General features: G+C 40.6%; 1 protein-coding gene across 10 annotated transcripts in view; it reads left to right on the forward strand.

The window, feature by feature from the left end:
* The window catches only part of GUCY1A1 (guanylate cyclase 1 soluble subunit alpha 1), a 47586-nt gene extending 28933 nt beyond the window's left edge, over positions 1 to 18653 (forward strand). For 8 of the 10 annotated variants that reach the window (XM_034772904.1, XM_034772908.1, XM_034772902.1 and 5 more), the window contains 7 exons: positions 2961 to 3022; positions 4951 to 5009; positions 6334 to 7043; positions 11382 to 11867; positions 12439 to 12582; positions 14928 to 15082; positions 17656 to 18653. In XM_034772904.1, the coding sequence (XP_034628795.1) occupies positions 2961 to 3022; positions 4951 to 5009; positions 6334 to 7043; positions 11382 to 11867; positions 12439 to 12582; positions 14928 to 15082; positions 17656 to 17857 (1818 nt within the window). In that variant the 3' untranslated portion in view covers positions 17858 to 18653. Of the gene's footprint in view, positions 1 to 2960; positions 3023 to 4950; positions 5010 to 6333; positions 7044 to 11381; positions 11868 to 12410; positions 12583 to 14927; positions 15083 to 17655 lie in introns of those variants that run through there. The other 2 variants (XM_034772910.1, XM_034772911.1) reach the window with 2 other exon arrangements.
* Positions 18654 to 24982: the final 6329 nt, after the last annotated feature.

Consider the following 24982-nt stretch of genomic DNA (forward strand, 5'->3'; position numbering starts at 1 on the left):
TTCCTGGCCTGTCTTCTGGAAGCATACAAAGTAGAAATTACAGTGGAATTGATACATTTCCACTGGGGGTAGACAGGCCAGATCAAAGAGAGTCTGCACACTGGGACCCTGAAATGAGAGTATAGCATGCTCCCTGGCAGTTTTCTGTGCTGGACCATGGAGGTGTGGGTTTTGGGTGGTGCTGGGTCATGGTCAATAGATCCAGTCACAGGGCAGATTCACTGGTCCAGAGCCATATATAAGGTGTGTGCAGAGAGCTGTGGCCTGTGTTCCAGATTGGTGGCTGGAGTAGGAACTACAGAGTGGATGTGCAAGTGTGAGCTGGAGAGGGGGGTTGGATTATATCCTCCAGGCACCCTAGTCGGTCATTCTTACCAAGTCTTTTTACCTGGCTCTTTAAGTAACCAGAATTTCACCCTTAGGATGCCTTTTTTAGATGGGCAGAGTCACTTTGGGGTTATGGGAATTCCTATATTAAAAACTATTCTCTTTTCTCATGTATTTTATCATCACAAAAATGGGTGTAGCGGTTACTTGAGGCACTGGTTGGTGCTTATTTTGGAAACTGTATTTTATGACTTTTCATCTTGACCCCTTCAACATGACTTCCTAAAATTGCCAGGAAAAAAATTGCAGCACTTAATGCCCGTAGAAATGTTATTGCTTAAGAGAAGCATTATCTGTTGTCCTTCAGTGTGGGATGTATAAGAAATATAATTAGTTTTTTAGGAGAAAGTTAACTGCAACATTGCATTAGTAGGAGCATTGCCAGCAAATCAAGGGAAGTGATTATTCCCCTCTATTCGACACTGGTGAGGCCACATCTGGAGTATTGCATCCAGTTTTGTCCCTCCCCCCCCCAACTACAGAAAGGATGTGGACAAATTGGAGAGAGTCTAGTGGAGGGCAACAAAAATGATTAGGGGGCTGGGGCACATGACTTATGAGGAGAGGCTGAGGGAACAGGGCTTATGTAGTCAGCAGAAGAGAAGAGTGAGCGGGGATTTGATAGCAGCCTTCAACTACCTGAAGGGGGTTTTGAAAGAGGATGGAGCTCGGCTGTTCTCAGTGGTGGCAGATGACAGAACAAGGAGCAATCGTCTCAAGTTGCAGTGGGGGAGGTTTAGGTTGGATATTAGGAAACACTATTTCACTAGAAGGGTGATGAAACACTGGAATGGGTTACTTAGGGAGGTGGTGGAATCTCCATCCTTAGAGGTTTTTAAGGCCCAGCTTGACAAAGCCCTGGCTGGGATGATTTAGTTGGGGTTTGGTCCTGCTTTGAGCAGAGGGTTGGACTAGATGACCTCCGGAGGTCTCTTCCAACCCTAATCTTCTATGATTCTATGATTATTTTTCTTATTCTTACAGACACATTTCTTATGGCAGTTTTGTTCTATGGTGTTTAGTCTTTTTCATTTTTAATTTATGGCAATAGAAAGTAGAGCTGATTATGTCAAAAGCTACATTTTAGAAACGGTGTTTTCCTTATCAGCATCTAGCAACAGGGACGTAAAGCCACATCACCGTATTTAGAATACAGCACCATAGTGGCACATTGACACAGAGAACTTGATTAGACTGTTACTGGAACTCAAGATACCAACATAAACTAATCTCTAAAAATTGATATTTTATGCTTTTCTAATGACTTTCACTCTTTGAAAGGGGATATTAATTCTTAAAAAGCAAATAAAGCCATTTTATAATAATATAACTCTCTTTATTACATTTTTGTTGGATTCCTCTGAGACCTTTTCCACTCAGCTTACCCAGAACACTTCATCCAGTTCTCTGGGATCCAAAAAATTCAGTTCAACTCCAGATTTTGTCACTGAGGTGCCTTTATTTGGCATACAGCAACACTATGCTGAGTTGATCCAACTCAAACCTGGGGGGGTGGGAATGCAGGGTAAATCAAAGCTCCAAAGTTATATAGAAACTCTCTCCCTTTACATACATTTACACATCTCACTGCATTTACTATACCTTACATCACACATTTTTGGATTGACTTGATTACTTTGCAGGAAAAATTCCCAGTGTAGCACCCTGGGCCCCTTCCCACCCAACCCCACTGACCGCTTCCAGGGAGACCTTGCCCACTTGGAAGGGGGAGGGGTCCCATACTTCCCCCTCGCCCCAGCCCTGAACCTGCCCAACCCCATCGACCACCGCCGACAACGAGTGTGTGCCAAGGGGACCCTGCCCACTGGCAAAAGGGAAGTGGCCTATCTACCCCCCACCCCCCAATGGGCCTCATCTCTTGAGCCCTGAACCCACCCAACCTCACCGGCCACCGTCAATGCCAAGGAGTGAGCCGGGGAGACCTCACCCGCCCGCAAGGGGGATGGGACCTATCAACCCCCCCGACCCTGCAGGGCTTCTTTCCCCTGGATCCCACCCCGTGAGGGTCGCCCCATCTCCACCATCCAACCCACCTACTTGTGCCCATGACTATTTGTGCCCCATGTGTGAATGATTGACCCTCACCGATTATTAACTGTCTTTATTTCGCCCACCGCCCTCCCCCCCAATTGGGGACTCTACAGTTCGTATTTACTATGTGTGCTGTCAACCCCAATATAACAAACATCCCCCCATACTCTGTATGATCCCCCCAATAACTGACAACTGACTCCTTGAATCGTTTGTACCGTGTTTATTTTTAAATATTCTCTAATAAAATTTAAATCTGCTCTGTCCCTGAATTGTACATGCTCGACCTATTCCTTATCTCATGTCTACATTCCTAGTGAATGGTTCTCTGAGTGTTCTCCTTCTTGTCTTAGCTGACTCAGACATTCTATGGTTTTCAACCTAATGGTCTGTTTACCTCCCATTCTGTCTTCCAAGAAATGAAACCTCCAGCCAAGTGTTAATTGCTCATGTCAGGCCAGGACTCAGCTACAATTTTAAGCAACTGACATTTTAATCAACTTATCTCTTCTCATTTCCAGTTTGAAAGGTTACACCTTGCACTTCAGAGAACATTAGCAAAGAACAAAATAAAAGAAAACAGGTACGTTTAATGTGTTTGTGAAAATAACACTTGGTAAAGGAGAACGGAAAGGAGTGGTTAGTGAAGGTGACTGGGTATCAGGATTCCTGAGATCTGTTTTCAGTTCCACCACTGATTTGATGTGTGGCCTTGTTCATGTCACTTAATTTCTCTGTGCAACAGTTTATTTAAAAATACTTATAGAGGTGTTGTCTGACTTAAATAACTAAGGGGCTAATTCAGGGATTGGCAACCTTTGGCACATGGCCTGTCAGGGAAATCCGCTGGTGGGCCAGGATGGTTTGTTTACCTGCAGTGTCCGCAGGTTTGGCCGATCGCAGCTCCCACTGGCCGTGGTTCACCGTTCCAGGCCAATGGGGGCTGCGGGAAGTGGCGTGGGCCGAGGGATGTGCTGGCCGCGGCCAGTGGGAGCTGTGATCGGCCAAACCTGCAGACGCTGCAGGTAAACAAACCATCCCAGCCCGCCAGCAGATTTCTCTGATGGGCTGTGTGCCAAAGGTTGCCAATCCCTGGGCTAATTCAACAACATTGGTGCAAGGACCACCCCTTGGGTAGGTAGGCAGGAGTGTTTATAGGAGCCCAACTAACAGAGGCTGCAGCAGATATGTGCAGTGTAGATGTTTGTTTGGGTTCTGGCTAGAGGCAGAGGGTACCAGAACCTGGGCTCTAGCATGAGCCTAAATGCCTACACTGCAATTAAACAGCCCCTAGCCCAAGTCAGCTGACACGAGTCAGCTGCAAGTGTTTAACTGCAGTGTAGACATACCCTCAGTCAAAGTCAATGGGAGCTAACTGTGCTCAGCATCTCTAAAAAATGAGGCCCCTCAAGGTATCTCAAATTGCGCATTCAAAAAGCATCACCTCCTGAATTAGTGGATATTTTTGAAAATGTTGGCCTAAGTGTTTATTGTTTGTATCTGCAGGAGAAAACAATACTGAATTAGGGGAAAATATTGCTACTAACAACAATATACAATTCCTATGTAGCACATAAATAATATTTTACATTTTAAAAGTACTTTACAAACACTGACTAATCCAAAATTAACTAATCGAATAGTATATGTTAATTGCGGCTTCCTGAATGGTTCATCAATGGGGATTATTTTTTTCTTGATCTTTAATTTTATATTCCTTTTAGAATGTTAGTCTGAAAGAGAAAAAAAATAAGCTATTGAAAATCCGGATGATAATGAAGAATGTAGACACTTACAGTACTATGGTGATATGTATTTTTCCAGGTATTTCAGATTCAGAATGTAGGGAACAGTATATGTACAATGTCTTCAAGATGTATTGGTTAAATCAAGGTAAGGATAATCCTTAGTTTAGCTCAGAATTTGTCAGTGAATCCTGATTACCTCAAGAGAATTCAGTGGGCCTAATTCTTGTCTTGTGCAAATCTGGAGCAACTCCACTGAACTAATTAATTTTGAGATCAGTGGAGTTACCCCTGATATTTATCAGTAAAATAGAAATATTTTCTAACATGCATTTTTAATGTAAATTAATTCAGAGAAATGCATAATTTCAATAAATGCCTGATTATAATATAGATTATAGAATACTAGTACAGGTAAGTAGAAAATGTCACCATAAGCCAAATGCTGAAGTCAATGAGAATTTCAATCAGTTAAGGTCCATAGCATTTGATCTATATTTCTTACCATTTAATTCAAGATCACACCACTTAAAACATTAATATATCATAAGTTTACAGGATAATGTAATATTGTACCAAGGCCCATTTCTGACTAAATGAAAATTTGCATATTTATCAACAGAGCCAATTTTTACACAGCATGCATGGGGAAGATATTTTATGTTACTTTCCTAGTCTTTTTTTCATTGCAATGTGATCTTCATTAAGTTTTATTGTTGATTTTGCAGATAATTTTTTTAAACTTACATTTTTATGGTCTTTGCAGGAAGTACGGGGAGAGAGAAGATTTTGAAAAAATAGTCACTGATCATGCAAATGCAGCAGGTAATATGACACCATTAAATAATATTAAGTAATCACTAATCTTGGCTGACACATCAGGGATTGAACTGGGGACTAAACGCTAAAAGAGCTAAAAAGCATGAGTTGTACAACTTGAGCTAAAGCTCTTTATGTAGGGCTGTAACAGACTCATATCAGAGTGGGACATTTTACACATACTCACCAGTGGGTTACAGATATGGCTGGTCAAACATTTTCAATTGAGATTGAAATCCAGATTTGTTTGAACCTGTACTACCCTCTAAATAACTAGCAGCCTACTGCAGACTGAGGAGAACAGATCAAGTTTGATCTAAAACATGAAACTCATAAGAACAGCTATATTGGTCAGACTAATGGTCCATCTAGCCCAGTATCCTGTCTTTAGACTGTGGCCAGTGCCAGATGCTTCAGAGGGAATTAACAGAACAGGGTAATTTTAATTCCTGTTATCCAGTCCCAGCCTCTAGCTGTCACAGGTTTAGGGACACTCAGAGCATTGGGTTGCTTCTCTAACCAGCTTGACTAATAGCCATTGATGGACCTATCCACCATGAATTTATCTAATTCTTTTTTTAACCCAGTTATACTTTTGGCCTTCACAACATCCTTTGGCAATGAGTTCCACAGGTTGGCTATGGGTTGTGTGAAGAAGTACTTCTGTTTATTTGCCAGCCCATTAATTTCATCAGGTGACCCCTGGTTCTTGTGTTACGTTAAAGGGTAAATAACGCTCCCATATTCACTTTCTCCACACCATTCATGATTTTATAGACCTCTGTCATATCCCCTTTAGTCATCTCTTTTCTAACATGAACAGTCCCTGTCTTATTTTTAGCTGTGCTGTATATAGGACTAGCTTATTGACCTAGAGGTAAGTACTGTGCCAAAATATGCTTTAATTCCTGAAGCCAAGAGTGCTCCCATCAAGAGTGGCTCTTTCTGCATCTCTGGAGGGAAGGTGGAGTCTTGTGTCCTTCAATAGCAAGACCTACTAACTGATTAGGAATGACACTGGCAAAGTTTTGAGGAGTCCAATTCAGCATTCCTGGGCAGAAGATGTTTAGCTGAGACAAATCTTGTATTTGGTAAGGAAGATTATATAAGGAGAAAACAAGAGCTTAGGGTGCAAGTTCTACCCAGACTCTGTGTTTCCCAGTCACTAGATATTATGACTTAATTAAGTTACTTCTAACCCAGAGTCTCTTTTGAAGGCTGTGCTGGGATGGGGAAGTGTAGAATGCTAGAAGGGTATGAGTTAGTGCTGGGGCTAAAAAAACGATTGAAACTCAAAGTGATTAACTGAAATGTGGGTCTACATTTGTAGGTGTTCCAGTTGAAACTGTAAAGGAATCTCTTGGTGAAGAGCTATTCAAAATATGTTATGAAGAGGATGAACACATCTTAGGAGTTGTCGGAGGAACCCTTAAGGACTTCTTGAACAGTTTCAATACTCTTCTGAAGCAGAGTGGGCATTGCCAAGAAGCAGACAAAAAGAGCAAACTTGAGGAAGCCTCCATATTATGCCTGGAAAAAGATCAAGATTTCTTAAACGTGTACTGTTTCTTTCCTAAGAAAACAACTAGTCTCATTCTGCCTGGCATTATTAAGGCAGCAGCTCATATTTTGTATGAAACCGAAGTGGAAGTGATGCTGATGCCCTCCTGCTTTCGTAATGACTGCACAGAGTTTATTAACCAGCCATATTTGTTGTACTCTGTACTAGTCAAAAGCACAAGACCTTCCTTATCTCCATGTAAACCACAGTCCTCTCTTGTGATTTCCGCCTCTCTCTTCTGTAAAACTTTCCCATTTCATTTAATGTTTGACAAGGATATGGCTGTTCTACAAGTTGGCAATGGGATAAGGAGACTTTTGAACAGGAGAGAATTTCTAGCAAATCCTAACTTTGAGGAGTATTTTGAAATTCTTACCCCGAGAATAAACTGCACATTTAGTGGGATCATGACAATGCTCAATATGCAGTTTATCGTACGAGTGAAGAGATGGGACAATGCTGTTAAGAAGTCATCAAGGGTAAGAACTGATGCATAAGCATTATTTCTGTGAAGCATTTATTTGCTTTGCTTTTCTTTATTGGAGGTAGGGTTATAAATCAATAGCCACTATAAAGAAGGCACAGTCTGTAATCTTAGATTTTCTGCCTCCCAATAGCTAATACTACAAAATAATGATTATAATAACAATATTTTCAAAACTTGAGTATCTCCAGGAAACAGGAGACTAGACTTTCACCTCTAGTCAGATACAGAAGGTTGTGTAACAAAATGTAGGCCAAATCCTGAAGCTTTTACTCACTCAAAACTCTTTAACTTCCCTAGGAATTTAATCTGAATAAGAACTGCAAGATTTGGCCCTATATTTGTTTATGTTAAGAAAATGTAACAGTTGATTGTTGAGATGAAAAGTAAAGCCAAGGAAGCACTGTCCCTTTGGAGATAGTTGCATGCACTTAGTGACAGAGCAGCTGCAGAACAGAGGCAGAGAAAGTGGCAGTGAAAGCTTTACCACAGTGCCCTGCTAGTCTGCCTTATCCCTGATCTGGAGAGGGTGAGAGGATAGTTCACTCTTCAGGTTCATTCAGCCTTTGATACCTTTGCTGACAGTGTCATCATGGATGCCAATTAGTGATATATTTATTTATTTAGTGCTGTGGACACTGCATCACTGGCAAACAGGCTGAGACACTGTAGCTCAGACAGCAGCTTTTGGCCTGTGCTCAGTTCAAACTTATGACTTATATGTGATGGGCTCCTAACCCCATTAATGAGTAGCTGAGCCATTCAGCCCCACCATCTCAAGAACCCTATGTATTACAGGTTTTAGTAAATTTTTACCTTAAAGTGGGGGAAAATGACAATGCTGCTTTAGTGAGTTTATCTAAGGTTCATTTCTCTTACCGGTGGCTCAAATACAGGAATAGGCAGGTTTCAGAGTAGCAGCCATGTTAGGCAGTATCTCAAAGACTCCCAAGAGATGACAGATTCCAAAAGTGTGTGTATTCGTTTGTGCCTTCAAAAGATACATTTGCCTTTGCAGGTACATACAGATGCAAATGTCCATTTACAAACAGCATAGGGAGTCTGCTCTTTGAAAATTTGCCTATAAAAGCAATAAGAAGAACAGGAGTACTTGTGGCACCTTAGAGACTAACAAATTTATTAGAGCATAAAAGCAATGTTATTGAAAGCTATGCAATACCTTCACATACTATGTGATTAGGTGTGAAAGGGAACAAACGAAAATAGTTAATGCAAAACGTTTTGCTTTCTTTAGTGGATAATTAAAACATGATGCTCGTGTTACTGATGCCTATTTATTTTTAAATTGTGCTAGTTTGTTAAGTTCCTCTATTGAAATAGAAGCGGATTCCCACCCCTCTTCCTTCAGACACACAGACAAACATTAATAAGTTGGTGAATGAAACAGATAATGTAATTGTTACCTCAAATCTATAGGTTTCTGATCAACAAATGCACACCAAAAATGCACAAAATTATGCTCTGGGCTATTGGTTTCTCCCCAGTATACACTGACACTTACTGATACGATATCAGAAGTAGGCATTTATCAGTAAGTACTGCTTTACCCTAGCACCTAGGAGGCCAACAGTAGTTCTGATAACACTGCTCTACAGCCAAAATACTTCTGAAATAAATGTAGTCAAACTTTACTAATTCTGGGTCACTGAGAACGAAAATGATGCTTAAAATTGTTGATTGGCTCTGGTTTTCAAGATATGCTATTGGGTCAATATATACGACCCTTGACTTGGGAATGGCGGAGGATAAGTGAGTTATAAAGGGAAGGGATCTCAATTTAAACCAGAAATGACTAAAATACGTCTTTGACTGGATCTATGAATAAATCTATGACTGGGTTTGGACAGTACTTGCTTTTTAGGCAAAACAATAAATGATGCAATCTGAAGCTGGTATTGTGTCATACATGATATGAATTGCATCATGTTATTCCTAGAAGTCATGGATGATGCAATCATAACAAAGCTTACAACACTCTGCTGAACAAATTGCCCTATATCAGCTCAAGAAATCATACAGTGTCGTGCTCTCTTATTTGTCAGTGTTTGATTTTGCAAAGGGACACATTTCTGTTTAGCCAAAGTGAGCAGAGATGCCTCGTACTTGTGTGAACAGTGCAGATAACTTCTGCTATGTTTGTGGTGAAGTGACTTTTGCATCACAAAAGTGCAGTATAACCACTATGGTTAAGAAAGCCTATCACCTTTATTTTGGCTGCAAAATTGGAGATCAGGACAAGAGGTGGGCCCCATACATATGCTGCAACACTTGTGCAACAAATCTTGGCCAGTGGTTGAACAGGAAAAGGAAATCTATGCCTTTTGCAGTGCCAATGATTTGGAGAGAGCCAACAGATCATACCAGCACTTGTTACTTCTGCATGGTGCCTCCAGTTGGGAAAGGTGTGTGAAAGAAGAAAAAGTGGACTGGGCATTATCCAAACATTCCATCAGCTATACGCCCAGTACCCAACGGAGAAGGACTGCCGGTTCCTGATGCACCAGAATCATTCTCACTTGAGTAGGAAGAGGAAGAGGATGAAACGTCTGGTCCTGAACCATCAATGTCACAGGACCCACATTTTCTCCCATCCTCCTCCTCTGAACCACACCTCATAACACAAGGTGAACTGAATGACCTTGTCAGGGATTTGGAACTACTCAAGAGTAAGCCAGAGCTGTTGGGCTCCAGACTACAGCAGTGGAATCTCCTGGCAGGTGATGGTAGGGTTTCCATGTTCCGTGACCATCAAAAGGATCTTGTCCCATTCTTTTTCATGGAAGGTGATCTTGTAGTCTGCAACAACATCGATGGTGTGATGGCAGCCCTCAACATCGTTCACGATCCAGATGAGTGGAGACTGTTCATTGATTTATCGAAGACGAGTCTTAAAGCTGTTTTACTGCATAATGGCAATGTTTTGCCATCAATTCCAGTTGGTCATGCAGTCCATATGAAGGAAACCTATGACAACATGAAACAACTGTTGAGGTGCATAAACTATGACCAACATCAGTGGCAGCTTTGTGGCGATTTGAAGGTTGTTGCTCTCTTGCTTGGTCTGCAGACTGGATACACAAAGTACTGCTGTTTTCTCTGCGAATGGCATAGTCGTGCAAGAGATTCTCACTACATCAAGAAAGATTGGCCACTCCAACAGTCATTGGAGCCTGGGAGGAAAAGTGTTCAGCATCCACCACTTGTTGAATCAAGGAAGATTTTGTTACCACTCTTACACATCAAGCTGGATCTGATGAAGAACTTTGTCAAGGCCATTGACAAAACACAAGCAGCTTTCAAGTACCTCCATGGAAAATTTCCAAGGTTAAGTGAAGCTAAGATAAAGGAAGGTGTCTTTGTTGGTCCTCAGATTCGTGCACTTCTTCGAGATGATGCATTTGACCATGCACTGCATGGCAAGGAAAAGACAGCATGGAAAGCCTTCCAGTTAGTGGCAATAAATTTTCTCGGAAACAACAAGGCAGACAACTACAGGTTGTTGGTGGAAAACCTCCTCAAGGCATCCAAAGCCTTGGTTGCAACATGTCACTAAAGATACATTTTTTGCAGTCTCATCTAGATTTTTTTCCACCGAACTGTGGAGCAGTGAGAGACGAGCACGGCGAGCGATTTCACCAGGACATTGCAACAATGGAGAAACGCTATCAGGGCAAATGGAGCCCATCAATGCTTGCAGACTATTGCTGGACAGTGACAAGAGATGCTCCATTTAATGAATACAAGAGACAAGCCAAGAAGCGCCGAGTAGACACTGAATAGGACTAAACTATGTACAGAATAGTTTTTTGCCTTTTGTTTCATATTTTATTTATATAACCCTTTTGCTGATTTTTAAAGTGTTACATAAACAGGACAGGTGAAATATTATCATATAAAGCAACCATAAACACATGAAAAGACCTAGGTTTACAATTTATGATTAAAACTCTACTATCTATACAATATACATAGACATAAAATGTAAAAACTTAAATATCTTAGAAACAGTAGCCAATCAGTTGTTTTAATTGTCATATTTGAATTCAGCACATCAAAATACATAATAAATAGCACATTTTATCTCTGAAGCAGACGACTTCTCAAAAATTGTAGACCAGTGTAATTGACAGGGTCCACTGGATGGCTTTAAGGGAGCTTTAGCACAGCACCATATGTTTCCCTTTAATTATTTTTTAAAAATACAAGGCCATAGGACCAAACTGTTCCTTGTGTGATACAGCCTAACTGTTTGCCCTGATTCTTTCCCTTCCTGAAATATTGTGGATGACTCTTCTTTCTTTTATTGTTTCAGGTAATGGATCTTAAAGGCCAAATGATCTATATTTTTGAATCCAGTGCCATCTTGTTCTTGGGATCTCCCTGTGTGGACAGATTAGAAGATTTTACAGGACGTGGATTATACCTTTCTGATATTCCAATTCATAATGCACTGAGGGATGTTGTTTTGATAGGAGAACAAGCCAGAGCTCAAGATGGACTAAAGAAGAGATTAGGAAAGCTTAAAGCTACTCTTGAGATGGCCCACCAAGCTCTGGAAGAGGAGAAGAAGAAGACTGTAGATCTTTTGTGCTCAATTTTTCCTGGTGAGGTTGCTCAGCAGCTGTGGCAGGGACAAGTTGTGCAAGCCAAGAAATTTAATAATGTCACAATGCTTTTCTCTGACATTGTAGGATTCACTGCCATCTGTGCCCAGTGCTCACCTATGCAGGTTATCACCATGCTTAATGAGCTCTATACTCGCTTTGATTACCAGTGCGGAGAGCTAGATGTCTACAAGGTAGAGAATTTATTGCATTTCTATGGCAATCTTGGGGGTCGGAGGAGGAGTCGGGGGAAGGAAGGAAAGGAAGACTAAGCTGGTATAGAGAATAATAGGATTTGAAAAATTATTTTGACACAGACCTTAACTATAATAGTTTGACAGGTCACAAAATGAAACAGAGATTGTCTACAAAGTCAGCTGATTGTGCAACCATGTGGGAAATTTGCTTTAAGTTAGAGGCCTTAGGTTAAAATTCTGCTCTCAGGTACACTGGTGTGTATCTGGGGTAAGCATTTGATCAAAGCAGGTGCAAGAGTCCCACAGCAGGGGGGGAAGTATTTTAGCATAATTAAAGCAATTGCCATCACCAGTGCAAGGCAGTCTTTGCAATTGCTCTTTGCAGGACTTGGTCCAATTATCTTTTAGGACTCAGTCTTTCCGCAGATAAAACTCCAATTGAATCCAGTGGCAGTTTTGTCTGAGTAAAAACTGCAGGGCATGGCCTATTGAGAGCATTTAAAACTATGCCATATGTTTTCTTCATCTCATACTGCATAGACAGTAAGAGACAAATGTATATGTTTAGGTGGAGACCATTGGAGATGCTTATTGCGTGGCCGGAGGTTTACACAAAGAAAGCGAGACACACGCTGTTCAAATAGCATTGATGGCACTGAAGATGATGGAGCTGTCAGATGAGGTGATGTCTCCCCATGGAGAGCCTATCAAGGTCAGGAAAATATATTAGAAACATATTCATGCATAGATATTTTTGCTGGGGTGGAAATGTTTATTATTTTGTCATCAATGAAATGTCACCTACATAATGTTTAATAATTGTAACAAACAAAGAAAGTGTGGGAATGGTCTGACAAGAGGACCAGAGTTTTAATTCTTTTAGGGATTAGGGTTCTGTAAGGAAGGGAAAGATTAAACCAAAACTCTAAAAATCCACTAGGAGGACTGAAATTCTCTGAAATCATTCGCAGAACATTACTGTACTGTTGTTCAGTGTTTCTGTAGCAATAAAGTTGCCTTGGATGTGCAATATTCTGCTATGGTACTTTAATTAGGAGACTAAGCCTCTCTCTCTCAAATGAAATCCTTGGGAAAATTACATTTGGAAGGGTCTGTTTTGAGGCAGTGGGTGAATATGAATCACCAAAAGGACAACAATAATCCTTATTGCAAGAGTGTATAAAACATGACAGTTTTTTCCATCCCAGTTTTGTGTTAAACCATTAATATCAACTTGGACAAAACTTCAGTCAGCTATGGTGGGGTTACAATACATTAAGGCCCCAGTTTAACAAAGCATGTACTTAATTTTAGGCATGGGTTTTCGTCTCATTAAAAAAATGGGACTAGTATGAACGAATTTACTCCTGTGCATGTTTGAATTAAAGGGAATAGTCAACTAAACATTTTATCTGTTTCACCAGGAGGTATTAAATATGGCACTAATCCAAAATACATATGTCAAGGGAAGTCTTTCTATTGAATTCAATGGCCTTTGGATTGGGTCCTTTTTTTATTAAGTCTATAGGCCTCTGAGACCCTAGTCATTATTTTTTTTTCTTTCTGAGTATATTTCCTTGGATCTTTATTCATGTGTTTTTAAATACATTCCCTCTTTTGGGGTTAAAATAATTCTTGTGGCTCAGATAGAAGTCCAAGAAAATTTATTTTCAGATGGGTATGTACTCCCCATTTTATCAGCAAGAACATCACCCTTCTGTTATAAACAGGTCCCATTATTTATTATAAGTCACAACAAATTAAAAAAATATAAAATGTAATTAGAAAGATGCTGGAAACATTTTAACAGTATTTAATGAACAGGTTTACAATTTCCATCACAATTGCTGATGTCATAGTTTTGAAAGACAGATGCTATTAAACTTATAAAATTCATTTAAGATTTGCAGAAAATAATGTGTACTGCATAAGAAATTACAAGCATCAAATGGAAGCTTTTTATAAATGAAAGTGATGCTTCCTCCATTTTTGATCTCTTGATGGAAATATTGGTTGTTTTGTGCACTGTGTCTCAGCTTTGTTATTCTATTTTTTTTTTAATAAATTTTCTGAAAAAAAGATGCCTGACTGCAAATTTCTTATTTGAAGCTAGACTGCTATATTAGTGTCCATACCTCAGACATCTGTGGGCTCTGCTGTATGGTGGATGTTGTTTTTGTTTCAGGGTGCTCTGCTATTCTATTTAAAACTATACAGAACATTAGTTCAGCTCTTGTTAAAGGTGTGGAATTGAGAGTTGTAGAGATGCAAAAGAATGGGTATAGCACAGGTAGTAGCAGTGCAAGCTTCTCCAGTGTTCCACCACTGAGCCAAAACACTGTTCTGGAGAGACCCTCTCTAAGTGTAAGAGAATAGTTCACATAAGAGGTCCATTAAAGGGAGAACAAATAAAACAGAAGGAACACAAAAAACAATATCAAATAAGCAAACTATGCAAACCCTAATACTAATTACAGAAAAAGAGACTTCTGCATACTCCAACCAACCTATGCATTCGGTAGCCTGCTTGTTTGCTCAATTACTCAATTGCCATACCTTAGAACCAGGCTTTATTCTAGGTATGCCCACTTCTACCACTGGAACTATGGTGTATCTGTCATAATTTTCCTTCTTTAGAGCTCAGACTCTGACCTTAAGACAAAACCCAATGCTTCTTACATTTATTTAACCATGTCACCAGCCCATCTTTCCACTGTATAACTCCCCTTCCCTCTAAATACCTAGGAAGGTAAACTGAGAGTTATTGTGTCTCCTGATGTCATTTCTAGATCAATGTAGGGCTGTAGAGACCAACTTGATCATAGTTATGTAAGCAAATGAATGTCTGTTTAATATTTATGGGCAGTAAAATTAAGCAGTTTAGTCTCTCCCTGAGCAGGTTTACTTCCCGCTAATGAAAATTAAATACGTGCATCTAAAGGAGATGACCCCCACCTCATGATCATTCTAATTAAGGAGGAACCAATAAAATGAACTGATTTCAACAGATTAAACTATTTTAGCTAACAAATATTGTTTTATATATTTTATTTAAAGATGCGTATTGGCCTCCATTCTGGGTCCGTCTTTGCTGGAGTTGTTGGGGTTAAAATGCCACGTTATTGTCTCTTTGGAAACAATGTAACCCTTGCCAACAAGTTTGAGTCTTGCAGTATACCTAGGAAAATAAATGTCAGTCCAACAACTTACAGGTACAGTAATTTACAGTGTATAGTTACCAAAAAAAAATAAAAATAAAAATAAAACTAGTGATTGTTTCTTTAGTACTTTCACAATTGTTTCCCTCATTTTCTTTTCAAAATATTGTTTGCTTTCCTATTTTATCCATTGACCTTACTGCTCATGATTGTACCTTGATTATTTCTAGTCAGGAGCTGGACAGCAGCAAGCAAAGTGTGGAGTGAGGCTGAGTAGCTAATACATATTTTCTCCCCATCCTATTTAGAATAATAAAAAGTCTTGATAACTGAAATACATTTTGCTACTAACCTTGAAGCTTTGTATCTTTTGCTTTTTCTTCATCTCCTGGTATCTGGTCTTCATAAAGCTAAATGATTTTCAATGGGAGCTAGGAACCTAACTCACTTAGGCACCTTTGAAAATAACAACCTAACTGAACAGTTGGTAGGCTCCTCCTTAAGAAAACATCTCTAGACATTGACAAGCTTGGCAACTATGACCAGATCTTGAATTTTCCTTGTTTAAGGAAGATAGCTGAGAAGATTGTTGTGAAGCAAGTCCAGTGACATCTGATTTATACAAATTTTGTTGACCCCAGTTCAATCTAGTTTTAGACAGTATGAAACCCAGACTATTCAGTTCACCCTAATTAATGATCTTCTAGTGATGGACAAATATGAGGGGCTCATACTGATTCTTTTAGATCTGTCGGTAGTCCTTGATGCTGTTGACCACAAGGCATTGTTGACAGTTCTGTGGACACTGCTGGAGAGACACAGAGTTGCATTTAAGTTGCTCTGCTGTTTTCTCACAGGGAGGACCCAGAAGACAGGATTAGGAGATTATTCAATCAGTCAGCTAGAGGGCTCTCCCTTGTGAGATACAGAAGGATCCCGTTCTGTCATGCCTCCTTTTGAATGTATATTTGAGTCTCAAGGGGAAATAATGAGGTTTGTTTGAATTTGCTGATTATACACAGCTCTAAGTCTTTATTTCACATCCCCAGATTGATATAATCTGTTGGGTTTTCCAGCATCTGGCCAAGATCACGGCTTGAATAAGAGTGGGCTGGTTGAAAAATGAATTCAGATAAAGTCTGAGGGTGATGATGTTGGGTGGGGGAAGAAACCAGAGACAATGGGGAAGTGATTTGTACCTTCTATTAAGGAGGTACCCTGCCTTTTGTTCCTCTAGCTCACAGTGGAAGTCTATTAGATCCCTAGCTTCTTCAGAGTGTCAAGATAACCTTGGTGGCAAAAAATGCTTTTTTGTCTATATGCACATGGCAAAGAAGTTGTGAGGATGTAGTCACATATCAGATGTAGTCCTCAACACCATTATTCATGTCTGTGACACTTCTAGATTGGATTATTGCAATATACTTTACTTAGGGTTACACCTGAAGACCACTTGGAAACTTTGCTTGCTTTCTTAGCAGTGTTTTGCACATAGACCATATTTTACTTGTGTTTCAGAGACTGTGCTGGCTTCCACTTCATTTCTGGGTTCAATTAAAGGTGCCAGTTTTGATCTATAGAGTCCTTGTGAGTTGGACCCTAGGTATCCAAGTCCATCTCTTTTGTCATGTATTACCTGGCAGTTGAAATCAACTGGAATGTTTGAGCTGATAGTTCCTTGATTTATACTTCAAGGGGAAGTATGCAGTGTTGTTGTATCTGTGTTGGTCCCAGGATGTTAGAGAGCCAAAGTGGGTGAGGTAATATCTTTTATAGGATCAACTTCACAAGTTGGTCGAACAAAAGATACTACCTCACCCACCGAGTCTCTCCAACTTCATTGGGAAGGACATTCTCAATACGGGGCGCTTGATTATGGAATTTGCTACCTCCCTTCGTGTGAAGGAGTCCAAATCTGTTGACCTTCAATAAGACCTTCAGTCAGGCCTGTTGTGATGGCAGGGATTTGGCTGAGATGGAGAATTCCTTTCCCTATCAGTTCAGCACTATCGTAAGTTGATGATTGCATGTATTCTTGCAGCCTTTTAATAGTTTACGCACAAAGGTGTCTTATAACTTCACATATGTAGTGTCAATAATTATCTCTAAAGTGTAGAAGTAAACTTTTTGTTTGTAATTCAGATGCCAGAGGAGATGACTGGCTTTAGTGGAAGTTTGTGTAAAATAGTATAAAGGTTATATTTAATATTAGGTCTAAATATTTTACTTGACAAATCCTTCAGCATCTCATTGGTTGAAAGACGAATTCTGGTGCCAGGTTTATATAATAATTTGATTTATTATTTAATGCTAAATAGTCTCTTGAAATGTTAACAACAAATCTATCATGTACATTTAGAACAAGGAGAAATACAAACATGCCTTGTATGGACAAAAAAGGAGAGACTGTGTTCCTGTTTGAATATCTCATGTACCAGCATGTCAATCAATGAGCAAAGGTTATGCTAAATAAGCAAGACAATATATCCTCTTTTAAAATAACATATAGATACTGGAACAAATTCTGCTCCAATTTACAAGACATGTAAAAAGCCGAATGTTGTCACTAGCAGTAGCAGTTAATGTTTGATTTCATATTTAATCAAGTCATTTTAATTGTCTCATAGGCTGCTAAAAGAATATCCAGATTTTGTGTTCACACCTCGCTCAAGAGAAGAACTTCCTCCAAACTTTCCCAGTGATATTCCTGGTATTTGTTACTTTCTGGATGCTTATCTTCAAGGAACAAATTCAAAGCCTTGGTTTCAAAAGAGAGATTTTGAAGATGGTAATGCAAATTTCTTGGGCAAGGCAACAGGGGTAGACTAAATTGTACATTCACACATTTACAAAAGAATTTTATAAATATTTTAATTTTGTATAAATTGAGAGTTTAAAAAAGTATGAAACATGAAAGCACTTTAGATTGTTAATACCTGAAAGCCAGTATTAAAATTTCAGGAAGTATGTCAGATACTACTTTTTATTTTTACTTGCCAGACGATATATAGTCACTAAAATAATATTTCAACTTCACTATTTAAAACACTGTTTAAGAGTACTTTTTTTCCCTGTGGTAATCTATGCTACATAACGACCATTTCAACTCTACCTGTACTGAAAATTCTAAACATGTTGTACATACAGTATATCAAAAAATGTTGTGTACAAGTGATGCAGTCATATGCAGTTTGGTGTGCTGGTGCATACCAGTGACTATTAAAATACAGTTTTCTTAGTTGCTTTGTAAGAAAAAGGAAACACCCATTACGTAATAACTCCTTCCATTGCATCTTTGGGCCCAGTCCAGTGAGGTGCTGCCCATCTCCTAGCGGGAGCTGAAGTCAACAGTAATTGAAGGCACTCAGCACCTTGATGGATCAGGTTGCTAATTATAACTAATACTAGTATATACAGCAGAGTATGGATGCTTACTGTTCCCTGAATTTGTTTTCTTTGTGCATAAAATAAATATTTATAGAATATTCAAATATTGTATAATCACACACTAAAGCCTCTGTAATCAAATAAGATTTTAGTTTTTGGAGTTTTTAAACCCTATTTTAAAAATTATTTCCCTCTGATACTATGTATCATAGCAATAAATGTTTTCTTTTTGTTGTCATTTCATTTGTAAGTCTTCTGAAGAAAGTAATAGTACATAATGTAGAGTGTTTACATAGAAAGGAAATTCCAAGTGGACTGTATAGTGTGTAGGACAAACATATTACTTTGAACATATGATCTTATACTTCAGCTAGAAATAATGTAGAGGTGCGATGGACTCTGAAATATGTACGGTTCACTCACTTTAACATTTGTCACTGAGAGCTAAAGGTGAAGACAAATGCTTTAACATATATGAGTACACATCTGCAGTACAGATCTAATACATACGTTTTACAAGAAAACAGAGGTTTCTTTAGCTATTGAGACTTGACGTCAGGATTCCATTTCTACTTCAAGTTAATAACCTTGCACAGTCACTCTCCTGAGACACACAACTTGGCCCCTATAGCAGATTGGGACTGGCATACCTTGCACTGATTTAGGCCTGGTCTACACTGGGGGGGGAGGGGATTGATCTAAGTTATGCAACTTCAGCTACGTGAATAACGTAGCTGAAGTCTACGTACTTAGATCCACTTGCCACGGTGTCTTCACTGCGGTGAGTTGACTGCTGCCGCTCCACCGTCGACTCTGCCTGCACCTCTCACGGCGATGGAGTACAGGAATCGACAGGAGAGCATTCGAGGGTTGATTTATCATGTCTAGACTAGACGCGATAAATCGACCCCCACTGGATCGATCGTTGCCCACCCATAAGTTGGGTAGTATAGACATACTCTTAGGATATTTGTGATAACATCAGTTCCTTGCAAGAGAGACACTGATATCTGAACTCTTAAACATTCTTTTGTATTTACGTACTAATTTAAAAAGCATTTCTGTTGTCCTCTAGGGCTGATCCAACAGAAAATATCAGTGGGCTTCTAGTCTGCCCAGGTACTAGAAATCCTGCCCCAGAAAACAACTTGGTTAATCACTGCAGAGCTATCCAGGATGTTGACAGATATCATAAAGTGACGTCTTTACTTTCCAACTCCCCTTCTGATTTTTGGAAAAGAGTTGTATGTGGGTATTTCTGGGACCATATGGGTATGCTAAGTGACACCACTAAGATTCTGCACCTGTATAGTCCTGCTGGTTTTAAAAGTGACACCAAGGACGTATCCACATGTAGGGGGGAGGGGAAGGTTAATCCACAGCTTTTCGAGTTAATCTGCTTTGAAAACACTTGCGTATACATGATGCAGTTCATTTTTAGCGCACTGACTCTACATTTATTGCAAACTCTGGAGTGCTCATTCAAAGTGAACTATTTTTGCTGAGAAGCAAGCTAGTCCAGGTTATTGTTCATGTGCACACAAACTGCTGCAAACTACTTCCACAGTCTGCAAAGGCTATCCCGCACTCTTCTGTGGGTGACCATTACTGATCTCTTTAAAACTAAAAGATGTATTGGAGCATAAGCTTATATATATAATATTATATAATTTATACCTGCCCCTGGAAATTTCCATTACATGCATCCGACGAAGTGGGCATTCATCCACAAAAGCTTATGCTCCAATACATCTGTTAGTCGTAAAGGTGCCACAGGACTCTTTGTTGCTTTTTACAGATCCAGACTAACACGGCTACCCCTCTGATACATTACTGATCTGTCTGTTTACCTTTGTGCCCTCCCCTGGTCTGGGGTCAAGTTGACCAGATGTCCCCACCCTCATTTATAAACTGGCACACAGCCAGATTTTGTCCATTCACCCCTGGATTCCAGTTTACTACCAAAGATCTACAACAGGCCTCGAGCAGCTTCACCAATATCCTGTCTCATTGCCATCTGGGGAGGTGTCAGTGCAGGAAGCTCTTGTGGCAGCCACTGGAGTAAAGACCGTTTTGTGGCCATTGCTAGGCAGATGTCCATGAGGGACCATGACCAGAATGCGGAACAGTGCTGGATAAAGAGCAAACTGCTCCGGAGCACCTCCATTGAAATGACGGAGAACTGAGAAATTCCAGCGGTGGACATGTAACCTGTCCATTTTTGAGGAACTGGACAGGATTTTATATAACTACAAGACCACCCAACCTAGGCAGCTTATGGAGTCTGCTGGCTGCCTTACTTCCCCCCCTAGGATGACCAGCAAGACTCATCGAGGAATGAACATGAGGAGACCAGTGAAGAGATCGCCCCAGAAAGTCAGGATCTGTGCAGGACCCAGGACCCTGATAATAGCCAAGTAGAATTGAGCTCAGTTTCAGCTCTGTAGCAACCATCCCTGATTGCCAGGCAGTAACCCAGATCAGGACTGAGGGGACTGATCCCATGGAGGGAACCTCAGCATGTAAGTTTTTTATTATTTTAAAAAAATAATTTATTATTTACATTTGTATTTATTATTATGCTATCCTGCCATGCTATCTTCTGTTCTAGGTGTGCCATGGCCACAGCCATTGTAAGCAGACATGAACTAGAAGCTTTTCCGAATCTGAGGTCCTGCTTCCCTCCCTCCGCCCACACTGTCCATTCACTGCCTCCCCCACCCTCACCTCGTACATCTTTCCAAAACGGCAGCTGCTCTGGGGGCAATTAGCCTGTGTCTCATCCTAATGTCCTGGCTACCGACTGTTTTCAGAAGGCACATATACTATGCCCCCTATTTTCCTTTCCCTTTCCTTCAGCTGTCCTGCCTGGAGAATGCTGCCCCCACTCCCCAACCCTGTTAGCCACTTCCAGAAGCAGGGCAGGCAGCATGGTGCAGCCTTTGTGTAAGGAAAACATTCTTTGTATGAAATGCAAAAGTTTATTCAGACAGTGGTTACGGGAAGAGAAGTTTGGTTCATGGTCTCACTTTTCATGAGATAGACATGAGCATTGCATGCTCATAAAGCCACAAAGAATGGCTACCCAGTAAATGCCCTGCAACACTCATTTTTACTGATGGGTAACAGTTCCTGAAGCATTCAGTCATTGCAGAAACCTATCTATTTTTCTTTATACTTTCAACTTGTTTGCAGGGGAGATAGAGCAAAAATCTCAAGCTGAGAAGTTGCTCAGTTTTTGTTCAGAGATTGAGAAATAATTACACGACCATTCCTACTAGCATAGCTTCCACTCCTGTAATACTTCTGGGGGGAGCATCTTGGTGAATAACTTCACTGTGTATCTCCCTGATCTACCCTTTGCTTTTTGAATAAGGCCATTATTTGCCTCTGAGTCACCTAGTATTAAAAAAAATGCTATCACAGCCTCCCTAGAACATGAACAATAATAATTTGGCATTTTTAATACCCCCCACAGCACTGGCCAGACCCTCAAAAGACAGGCAGGCCTCTGTGAGGGGGGCCTGCTCCCCACAGATGCTGCCTAGTGGCTAGGCAAGGGCGTGATAGGACCTCTTCTGTCTTTGTGCCTCCTGTTGACAGCTGCTCTGGCCATGCTGCAATCTCTCCCTTTCTGGGCCATAAGTTGTGTCCAACCCTTCTGGGGTATATAAAGAGTCCAACAAATGCTAGTTCTGCTGCCCAGCAAGGAGCTTAGGGCTTCACCCAGTGAAAGTCCCAAAGTCGGGACTCTCAAGATATGGGCTCTTCCTAGTCCCAAGTCTCTAGTATCAGAGATAGTCTTTTTGCCTCCAGCTCCATGACAGGTTCGGTAGATGAATCCAGATGCACCCTTTCTAGCAGCTTCCAATCCAGGACCCAAAGGTAGGCAGTTGAGTCCTATGCCCTGGAATGCTATGTGGTTGCCACCCTGGTAACTTCCTACCAGCCTAGCCACACAAGAGGGAACAGCAGAGACATGTAAGTAAAATAAAGAAGAAGTCTCCAACCTTTCACACATCCAGCACCCTTTGCCCTCAGCAGGTCAGGCAGGCCATCCCCAGTCAGTGGGTCTGGCAGCTGAGCCTCCCACAGTTCAAGTCTGCTAATCTCTGCTGGCTGCCTGCAAGTGAGCTACTCTGCTCCCATTTAAAGCTCCTCTTCCAGCCTGTGCATGCATTGCAGGTGTGGCAGGGCAGAGCTGCCTGGGCCCAGAGTGGCTCTTAACCCTTCCTCTCCAGTGTGGCGTTTGTACACCCCATCCCAGGCCCTTATCAATGGCTGAACAGCCAGCAAACCTGAGGGGGAGCAAATGGAAAACTTGTGATGAAATGTTTGCGGCCATCACTACAGAAAGAACAAATAGAAAAATGTAGAGAGATGGAGCCAGTATCTGAAGATTGAGAGAGGGAATCTGGTAAGGAGCTTTCCACAGAGATCATTGCAGCGGCAAAGGACAGCATGGCAGTTGCTAGGGAAAATGTTGCCATGGCCAGAGACAATTTGGAAAAAGGGAGATGCAGAGGCGACTCCTGGAGGCCATATAAAGCCGAAATGCCCTGCTGCAGCGCATGTTGCTGTTAGGGCGGCAGACAATGCAGGACTGCAAACCTACACGCAGCCATGCTATGCAACCCTTGGACAATACAGGCTGCTGGAAATAACAGCATCTCCTCCTCGCTGTACCCACGCAGCACTTCTCCTAGAGGCGATTCCCCTCACAGATCAGGGCAGCGAGAACAGTGGCACCTAGGATCCGAGCTCTTTTGAGCCCTCTGTCACCCTTGGTAAACTCAAGTCTCTGCTCTCCATGCCAGAAGGCCATAAACCAGAAGAGGTATACTTGCCTGTTATTTTAAGCCCTCCTGCATCTTGTGTTGTGCCTTGTACTGTACTGTTGCACTTTACTGTTTTGTTTCACTGCTGGTGTAATAAAAAGGTTCTTCATTGTTTTGTTTTGTTTCTTAATTAAAAGCTGTTTTTTCATTTTCATGTCAGTTGATGGTTCATTTCTGTTTGTCACATAATAGTTTAATAATAAAAACCTTTAAAATTGCATTCATAAGGAGTTGACAGTTCACTTTACACAGAAAATAATTAAATTTGCACTATTTCATAAGGTTTTACAAACATGGGTAGGCAAAGAGACAAGGTACAATAGGGATCGCTGCAACATTGCTCTCCATTGCCAATAAACACTGAACTACACAAACAACTTCTACCACTCTCCAGGGTTAACAGTTGGATGTACAGCTACCAGTTTCAAGCCCGAGACTCAATATAAGAGCAATAGGAATACTTGACAATACTGCCCCAGCTGTTTGCATTTTATATTAAACACATTGCTGGCTGCTTAAACCGCTGAGTGAGTTTCTGTACCTCAGCCTGCACCTGTCATTAAGGTTTTCTCCCTTAGTCTCACAAACGTTGTGCAAAATACAACATGCTGCTATAATCTTTGGGAATTTTTTTTCTGCTGCTTCCAACCTATTTCACAAACAATGCCATCTCCCTTTCAAAGGCCAAATGCACATTCTACTGTCATTCTGCAACTAGTGAGGCAGTAGTTCCTTCTGTCCAAGCGGCCCATGAATGGCTTCATTATCAAGGAAATGGAGGGTAAGCTGGGTCTCCCAGGATAACCAGGCAATGTTCACACAATTAATGTCCACAGTGATCCAGTCCTTTCTCCATTAATTTAAAATAGAGCTGAATTCCAAAAGATCCTAGTATGAACACCACACAGTCTTTAATATATTTATTCTCAAAATACCCTGTGAGGTACACAAATGTTATTATCCCCATTTTACAGATGGGGAAATGAGGCACAGAGACTAGCCCAAGCTTACAGAGGAAGACTGTGGCAGATGAGGGACTCAAATCCAGGTCACCAAAGGCCTAGACTAGTACACAAACCACTGGAACATCCTTTCCTTCTGAGTACAAACAGGAAGCAGACATGTTTGTGTAAAATGCCATTTTTATATAGTCACTCTTCTGACCATAACTGTGTGTATGAACTTCTAAAGCATATTGCTTTTCATCCTTTAGTTTTGTGATGAGAACTAGTGGTTGAGGACAGCTGGACAGAGCAAGCACCTACAGAGCCTTGAAAAAAGTACTTGTAAAATGCATAAATTAAGAACTGAGTTTGAAAAAGTATATATTAATACAGATTTTCCATAAGCACCATCTTGAACAGCACTGCTCATGGTCAAATTGTGACAGCTCCATTCAAGAGATTTAGAAATCATTCTGTTACAAAACAAGAAAGATAAGAGAATGAAAACAGCAGTGCTGCAGGAAACCAAGAATTTTGGACATCCTAGTGGCTAGTGAAGGTCACAACAGTATTGTTTTTATATACAGATTTTATCCTCTTGACCTAAAGTAATATCCAGCAAAGACTTAGGAGTCCTGTGAGGATAGCTCTAAGTCTTGAGGATCAATAGTTCTGACTCTTTGGGAGGCCCACAATAGGCGACTGATCCATGAATATTGAAGTCAGTAGGAATCTGTCCATTCCTAGGATAGTGAATGGTAAAACATAATGTTGCTTTTTTTTTT

This window comes from Trachemys scripta, chromosome 5 (genome assembly GCF_013100865.1).
Source record: "Trachemys scripta elegans isolate TJP31775 chromosome 5, CAS_Tse_1.0, whole genome shotgun sequence".
Classification (NCBI taxonomy): Eukaryota; Metazoa; Chordata; order Testudines; family Emydidae; genus Trachemys; species Trachemys scripta.